The sequence below is a fragment of the Hoplias malabaricus genome, chromosome 3 (genome assembly GCF_029633855.1).
Source record: "Hoplias malabaricus isolate fHopMal1 chromosome 3, fHopMal1.hap1, whole genome shotgun sequence".
Lineage (NCBI taxonomy): Eukaryota > Metazoa > Chordata > Actinopteri > Characiformes > Erythrinidae > Hoplias > Hoplias malabaricus.
In genome coordinates this window covers 2,057,735-2,066,132 of record NC_089802.1, presented here as the reverse complement: position 1 = coordinate 2,066,132, position 8,398 = coordinate 2,057,735, and the positions used below count along the sequence as shown (strand labels likewise).

General features: G+C 45.6%; 1 protein-coding gene across 4 annotated transcripts in view; it reads right to left on the bottom strand.

The window, feature by feature from the left end:
- Positions 1–1,489: 1,489 nt before the first annotated feature.
- Positions 1,490–8,398, bottom strand: part of LOC136691813 (carbohydrate sulfotransferase 15-like) — a 53,441-nt gene continuing 46,532 nt past the window's right edge. For 3 of the 4 annotated variants that reach the window (XM_066664641.1, XM_066664642.1, XM_066664643.1), the window contains exons 7-9: positions 7,254–7,410; positions 4,778–4,925; positions 2,872–3,970 (exon numbers count right to left, since the gene is read on the bottom strand). In XM_066664641.1, coding sequence (XP_066520738.1) covers positions 3,762–3,970; positions 4,778–4,925; positions 7,254–7,410 — 514 coding nt within the window. In that variant the 3' untranslated portion in view covers positions 2,872–3,761. Of the gene's footprint in view, positions 1,787–2,871; positions 3,971–4,777; positions 4,926–7,253; positions 7,411–8,398 lie in introns of those variants that run through there. The other variant, XR_010801903.1, reaches the window with a different exon arrangement.

Genomic DNA, 8,398 nt, shown 5'->3' with positions numbered 1-8,398 from the left:
ACGCTCCAAAAACACACATTCGTAGGTCGACTGGCGACACAAAAGTGTCTGTAGGTGTGTATGTGTGTGAGTGTGTGTCACCCTGTGAAGGACTGGCGCCCCCTCCTGGGTGTGTTCCTGCCTTGCGCCCAGTGATTCTGGGTAGGCTCCGGACCCACCACGACCCCTGCTGCAAAGTGAAGTCAAGAGAGTCGTGAAGCGTAGGGTCCATCAGGGAGATATACAACATGTGAATATTTTCTAATCCAATGTTCAAAAGAAACAGTTTGAGTACGCCATCTAGAGGACAGCCATGAAATTGATGTTCCAGTATTTCCCAGCTCCAGTGCTGCACTTTATGCCTGGATCTGTTCTGACTCTGAATCAAGTGCCATGGTCCAGCAGAAAATACAGAGTGGATACAGGGTTTAAAAACTCCAGCAGCACTGCTGTGTCTGATCCACTCTACACCAGCACAACACACACTCACACACCACCACCACGTCAGTGTCACTGCAGCGCTGAGAATGATCCACCACCACATCACACCTGCTCTGTGGGGGTCCTGAGCGCTGAGGAACAGGGGGGAAGCGGGCTAATAAAGTATGCAGAGCAACAGATACAAAACTATTCTGTAATAGTTGTGGTCTGTGGAGCTGAGGGAGTGGACAGTGAGGGCAGAAACATGGAGGTGTTTTTATGTTATGGCTTATCAGTGTATCAAGACCTTGAAGGATTTATAGCACAGTGTGTACAATAGGTCATGCTTATCTTTGACCAGTAGGTGGCAGCATTGTAGCGCAAACTATTTTTTACCGCCACATGTGGACCCCTGTTCATACAATTCCTCCAAAACAAAGGGAACTGATAGGGGTTATGTCCACTTTTAAAGCTCTGGAAAGCCTTCAGAGGACAGAACATTTGTTGTGAGGATTAGATGGCATTAGTTCCACTGCTCCAGTGCTGCTGGAGTTTTTAAACCCTGTGTCCACTCTCTGTCCACTCTGTGAGACACTCCTCCCTCGTTGGTCCACCTTGTAGATGTAGAGTCAGAGACAGTAGCTCATCTGTCGCTGCACAGTGTGTGTCGGTCGTCCTCTAGTCCTTCATCAGTGACACAGGACGCTGTCGGCTGGATGTTTTTGGTCGGTGGACTGTTCTCAGAGGGGTTTAAAAACTCCAGCAGCACTGCTGTGTCTGATCCACTCTACACCAGCACAACACACACTAACACACCACCACCACGTCAGTGTCACTGCAGCGCTGAGAATGATCCACCACCACATCACACCTGCTCTGTGGGGGTCCTGAGCGCTGAGGAAAAGGGGGGGGAAGTATGCAGAGCAACAGATGGACTACAGTCTGTGACTGAAGAACTACAAACTGCTCCTGAGCTGAGAGAGTGGACAGTGAGTGCAGAAACAAGGAGGTGTATAAGTGTGAGCCCTGGTCACCACACAGTGAGAGAATTGAAACAGTGCTCAGTTTAAGTCTCATATCCCTTCAGTTCCAGGTGTTGTTTATTTGTGTTTGAAAAAAAAGGCTTATAAAAATCACCCCCAACAAAAAAAAATTAAAAATAAAAACTCATATCAAACATCACCCTCCACACTGTGATATTTCACTCCATATTTTAGAAAAATAATTTTATTTACAGAGTACTGTTCCCCCAGAAGTGTCCTGTCCCTGATCTGAGAGCAGCTCTAATCCCACTCTGATCTCCAGGCTCTCCTCCCAGTGAAGGACAGAGTGCTTTCATAATGGACTCCATGCTTAAGAGGCCACTTAAGTGTGTTTGGAGGCCTGGCTGTGCACAGAAAAGAAACAGAAAATGTATTTCACAGAAGACAAGAGGAACAAGAGCAAATGTGGTTAATGAAGTAAGGACATTATTATGGGGCAGGCATTCTTTGTACATGGAAACAGACACACACACACACGGAAATGGCAGGAAAAATGGCCATGGGTTGAATTCTCAGAGACAGGCAGGAACAATCGAATGTGGGCGGAGCAAAGAAACAGCACTGTCTCTTCCCTCAACATCCACAGCTGAAGGTCCCTTGAGCAAGGCACCTACCCTCTAACTGCTTGTGCTGGGGATGACTGCCTGCTGTTCAGTGTGTGTGTGTGTGTGTGTGTGTGTATTACTGCCACAAAGGGTATAAATGAGTCTGAATGTTGTGGTACTCCTGTGAAATGATGATAAAAGCACGTCTCATGTTGAAAACCGCTGCTGTCCTTTACACTGTGTAAACATTTCATAACGAACCAAGCTCCGAAAACACTTTAAAACAGCCTTGGAATGAAATCTCTTCAACGCTATGGATGTTTGTCCTTCTCCTCTAAAGTTGCGCAACGTTGATGTCCTTGTTTGTGAACTGTGGCGCAGGTCTGGTCTCTCTCCCTGGTGTTTGTCTTTCTGTTTTGGTGTTTTTTTATTTTTACGCTGGAGCTGCTGGATCTCAAACTCCATTTTTCAATCCACAAACCTCACTCCACACAACTGTAAACACACCGTGCACTTACTGCTGAGATAAACACAGCTACAGTTCCTTCACTGTTTCAAGACTTCGGCTCAGTGCTGTGTCCCTGAAATATGAGCGAAAGATGACTAACCTCATTAATATCCGGATTTTAACAAAATTATAATTTACATTTCCACTTGCGAAGATTTATTGAGCTGTAACTTTACATTTAAGATCAAGAAATGTGATACATATTTATACAGAGTGGGCCATTAATATGGATACACCTTAATAAAATGGGAATGGTTGGTGATATTAACTTCCTGTTTGTGGCACATTAGTATATGGGAGGAGGAAACTTTTCAAGATGAGTGGTGACCATGGCGGCCATTTTGAAGTCGGCCATTTTGGATCCAACTTTTGTTTTTTCAATGGGAAGAGGGTCATGTGACACATCAAACTTATTGGGAATTTCACAAGAAAAACAATAATGTGCTTGCTTTTAATGTAACTTTATTAGTTCATGAGTTATTTACAAGTTTCTGACCACTTATAAAATGTGTTCAAAGTGCTGCCCATTGTGTTGGATTGTCAATGCAACCCTCTTCTCCCACTCTTCACACACTGATAGCAACACCGCAGGAGTAATGCTAGCACAGGCTTCCAGTGTCCGTAGCTACAGATGCTCCAACAAAAGTTGGATCCAAAATGGCCGACTTCAAAATGGCCGCCACAGTCACCACCCATCTTGAAAAGTTTCCTCCTCCCATATACTAATGTGCCACAAACAGGAAGTTAACATCACCAACCATTCCCATTTTATTAAGGTGTATCCATATAAATGGCCCACCCTGTAGAATGAGACCAACGCTCACTCCAAAATGACAACTTTACAGAGGAGGGAAAAGCATGTGGCTGTGGGATAATAGAACCGAATATATTTTTAAAGACCATTTTTATTGGTCAGTTCACTGTGAAATGTTTTCTCAGTGTAAACACCTTTTTAAATGATGTAAAAAAATAAATACATTTAAAAATATATATGTATTAAAAAAGAAAACAAAAAAAGCAGGAAATAACTTTTTTACCCGACAGAGAAGATATAATTTTACAATTTAAAAAAATATATTTTATCTTAAATAAAGTAAAATAAAGTCAAATTTCATTCAGTAAAAGTTTAAGAAACAAGAAATAATGTATTTACTGATGAATCTGTTTTGATTTAAAGTTTTTGGAAGTGTGGAGAGTAACTTCCGGTTTCTGAAGTTGGTTGGTGACAAACGCTGGCGTTTTTTTTTTTTTTTTGTCACTGAGGAATTAACCCTTTGGGCTCCGGTGTGTGGAGTCCCACAGGAAGGAGTCGTGCTGCAGTACGTCGGCCAGTTTCCTGTTGAAAGGTCTGTAGAAATCTGAAAGAATCTCCCGCGTCAGGGGCAGCATCGGACCCAGGTTTTTATCGGCCAGTCTCCGCGTGTTAGACGCAGGACGCTTTCTTATCTCTGCTTCCTTCTGCTCTGATAGAGGTCCTGAGGAACACACACACACACACAAAATACTCAAGACCATCTTTAATATGAAGAATTCTGAGGCTGTGCTGCCCCCTATTTGTTAAAGTGTGTAAATGTACCATTATAATAATAACAACTGCTGTTATAACATTATGTTACATTACTACTGCCACTGCTACACTATGACTACAGCTACACCACAACGACTACAGCTACTGGAGCTACCATTACTACCACCACCACCTCTTAATAAAGTGCTTTTCAAAAACCCAAAGATGCATGTAATTAGACAATACAACAACACACAGACACCGGGGATAAAAGCTGAGACCTGAAAGAGGAGTTGGAGGGAGTGGGGTGGGCTATGGGGCTGAAGAAGACCTGACAGGTTGGAAGGGGCAAGTTTAGTTAAAGCATTGTATGTGAGAAAAAGCATTTGAAACTGGATGCTGTATTTAACAGGGGGCCAGGGGGTGAAGATGATAAAGCACAGGTGTAATGTGCTGCTGTTGGCAGGTGGAGGTAGGAATGTGGGCTGCTGGATTTTGATGTTAATGCCAGAGAAAGAGGGTGAATTTGTGAGTTCTTCAGCAGCAGACAGAGAGAGGGGTGACCTGTTTCGTCAGTGGAAGGCTGAGGTTTTTAGAAGGGAGTTAACATGTAGATCAAGTTCAAGCGTGGAATCAAGGTTAACCCTGAGGTTACCAACTGCACTGGAAAAAGACACAACGCCTCCCAACAGGGAGAGTAAAGAAAACAGATTCTATTAAGAGAAGACAGCTACGATTATCACTGTGTGTGCGTGTGTGTGTGTGTGTGTCGTACTCAAGTCGAGGAACTGGAAGACTTTGTGCATGGAGAGCCTGGGGTCAGCAGAGTGATCCTCCAGCCTCAAAACCAACAGCTGATCCCGACCAAACACTGATAACCAGTCCAAAACATACACCACGTACACCCCCACATGTAACCGCACCTAGTGAGGAGAGAGAGAGAGAGAGAGAGAGAGAGAGAGAGATTGAGAGAGAGAGAAAGAGACAGAGAGAGACAGAGAGAGAGAGAGAGACAGAGAGACAGAAAGAGAGAGAATCATGACAACGTTTTAGTTCACATATCCAAACAGCCTTACACACAAAAGAGAATGATTAAATGTGTGAAGCAAACTGATTACTGCAGTCTTTTAAATAATCACACCTCCAAAAATGAGTAGAAAGCTGAGATTTAAGCTCCTTAAAGCTTTACCACGTCTCGTTTAGAGGCTGGCCGCAGTGCGAGCTGCAGGGACACCGCATCCTAACAATAATTACACATCGATTTCCTGCCGCCTGATTGTCAGGGTGCGGTCATTTCTAACCGCACACTCAAGTCCATTTACTGCTCGGATAAATGCACCGTCCATCAAACACACATCGTCTGTTCCTTGTGTCCTTTTGTCCCTAAATGACAGCCCCTGCCTCCTCTCTCTCGTCCTCATCGTTCACACGGATCAGTCAGCCCCCCGCCCCCCGCGTGTGAGGTCCTGCGTTTCTCTGGACACAGTGATTTCAGTGGTAAACTACCACAAAGATCAATAACAACATACAGAATACAGTGTGTGAGGAAAGTTTATAAACTGTAATGTGTTCAACACAAGACATAGTTCATTCATTCATTCATTCATTCATTGTCTGTAACCCTTATCCAATTCAGGGTCGCGGTGGGTCCAGAGTCTACCTGGAATCATTGGGCGCAAGGCGGGAATACACCCTGGAGGGGGCGCCAGTCCTTCACAGGGCAACACACACTCGCACATTCACTCACACACTTACACCTACGGACACTGTATATAGCCTCCCTGTGAATTTAAATCTGCGCTCTACATTTTCAGTCTCTGAGGAAAAAGCCTCGCGTCCTTTATGAGGAAGGGTCCCATGAAATGTTGCATGAACCCTAATCGATGTCACACTTTACGCCATGTTACAAACATCACCCACGAGTCTAAATCACTCTCAGTGACTTCTAATGAGAAGGATGTATTATTTGGGGCCACGTGAGTCATCAACCTAGGTACCGAAATATCAGTGACACTCGTGTGATGACGCTTTGCGGTCGATACTGATCCCGAAAACCTAGCTTCACCCGGTCTTGCGCCATTTCTGAAGGAGTTAGATACAAAACAGTGCACTCAGGTAATGAAATAGATGGGAGTTGTGTTTTACGATGCATCATGGGATTGCCTTCGCGGGTGAGGAATGGTTCGTTGCTGCCTTAACATTCAGCTAGATTAAGGTACCTCAGTAGGTAATATATTTAAGGTGTCTAAGAATTGGGACCTCCTACGTGTCGGGAGTGTGCACATTATGATGTAAAATGCTCTCTATGTAGACAGCACCCTAGGCTTTGGGACCGACCATATATGTATATTACTGCATGTCTGTAAACAGAAAAGTCTCATTCCCTCCATAACTGTAGGGACATGCCTTGTATTCAGTAAAAAGAGAAACAGAGGCCTCAGGCTGGAGCTCCACAAAGAGGCCCCAAACAAACACCACCCAGGCCTCAGAGCTCCGTGAGGAGGCTCTCTGTGAAGAGTGGCCAACTAGAGTCAACAAGGCTGAGCAGTGACAATGAGTCAAGGGTCTCCCCAGGAGGCCAATTACAGAGAGAGGGCCCCACAGTGGAGCTCTGAGCCAGGCCCCAGTGCGCAGCTCCACGAGGAGGCCCGATAATGAACAGCAGCCAAGTCTTTTACTTCAGCACAAAAGCTGATTTGCAGCAGGGAGATTCTGAATGAAGCGTCCAAACTGTGCTTTACTGCTTTGGAAAGGGTTGAATCTGGACACTGGAGCTGAGCCTGTGGGGCTCAGTGTGGGCGAGAGAGCATGGGGATGAATAGGGAAAGGGAGTGGAAGAAAAACAGAGAGAGAAAGAACGAGAAGGATATTGGCGATAATATTATTCCAGACTCAACAATGACCAGCCACAAGATTAAAACCACAAACCGGGAAAATGAGTAAAACTGGAGATGGGTTACAGTGACCTCTATCAGAGGGGTATATCAGGCAGCATGACCTGTGATGTTCATAATGGTCAGAGCTTCTCTAAAGCGACAGGTCTTCTTGGGTGTTTCTGATGCAGGGGTTGATACCGATCCAAAGAGGTCCAAGGGAGGACAAGTGGTGACGGGGTCATAGGCTGCTTCCAAGACTCATTGATCTCTGGGAAGGCAAGTCTCATCCCCAAAGAGCACAAGCTGCGCTGTTCACTGAGGTGTGTGTGTGTGTGTGTGTGTGTGTGTGTGTGTGTGTGTGTTTGTTTTACTCACAGGCATGGCATTATTAAGGCTGCCATTGTAAACACATGCTCTCATGCTGAACTCCTGCAGACAGGCATCAAACAGCTGGAGAGACTCCCACACCTTCTCATGGAAATCCTCTGAGGACTTGTTGGCCATTCCAAAGTACAGATAATCAGAGTACAGCCTGAATAAACACACACACACACACACACACACACACACACACACACACACAATCTGTATAATATTGTCATTTTTTTCGCTCCAGTTACATTCATCCATCAATTTTCAGCGCTCCAAATTCAGAGTGTGGCCTAAAGTGTGTAGACATCTTCATCCATAGAGAATACAGAGAAGTATAAAGCCCCTCACTGCACTAAGTATACATTCATTCCAGATTCACTGTGTTCAAGGCGGGAATACACCCTGCAGGGGGTGCCAGTCCTTCACAGGGAGAACACACACTCACACATTCACTCACACCTACAGACACATTTGAGTCTCCAATCCACCTACCAACGTGTGTTTTTGGAACGTGGGAGGAAACCGGAGCACCCGGAGGAAACCCACGCAGACACAGAGAGAACACACCACACTCCTCACAGACAGTCACCCGGAGGAAACCCACGCAGATACAGGGAGAACACACCACACTCCTCACAGACAGTCACCCGGAGGAAACCCACGCAGACACAGGGAGAACACACCACACTCCTCACAGACAGTCACCCGGAGGAAACCCACGCAGACACAGGGAGAACACACCACACTCCTCACAGACAGTCACCTGGAGGAAACCCACGCAGACACAGAGAGAACACACCACACTCCTCACAGACAGTCACCCGGAGGAAACCCACGCAGACACAGAGAGAACACGCCACACTCCTCACAGACTGTGGCCTGTGACCCTGGCAGAGACACCACCCACAGAACTGACCTGTGTTCTCTGGTGTTCAAGCAGCGGCTCTTCCTCAGGTGTGTTTTCACTTTATTTGATTTGTCAGAGTTAATACTACCTCTGAATAGAGTCATTATCTCGTATCTGAACTTGTATCTCCAGGCTGAGTTTGACTGACAGACACAAGCAATTCCAGCAAGATCAGACATTTCCCAGTGCGCGCACACACACACACACACACACACACACACACACACACACACACACACAC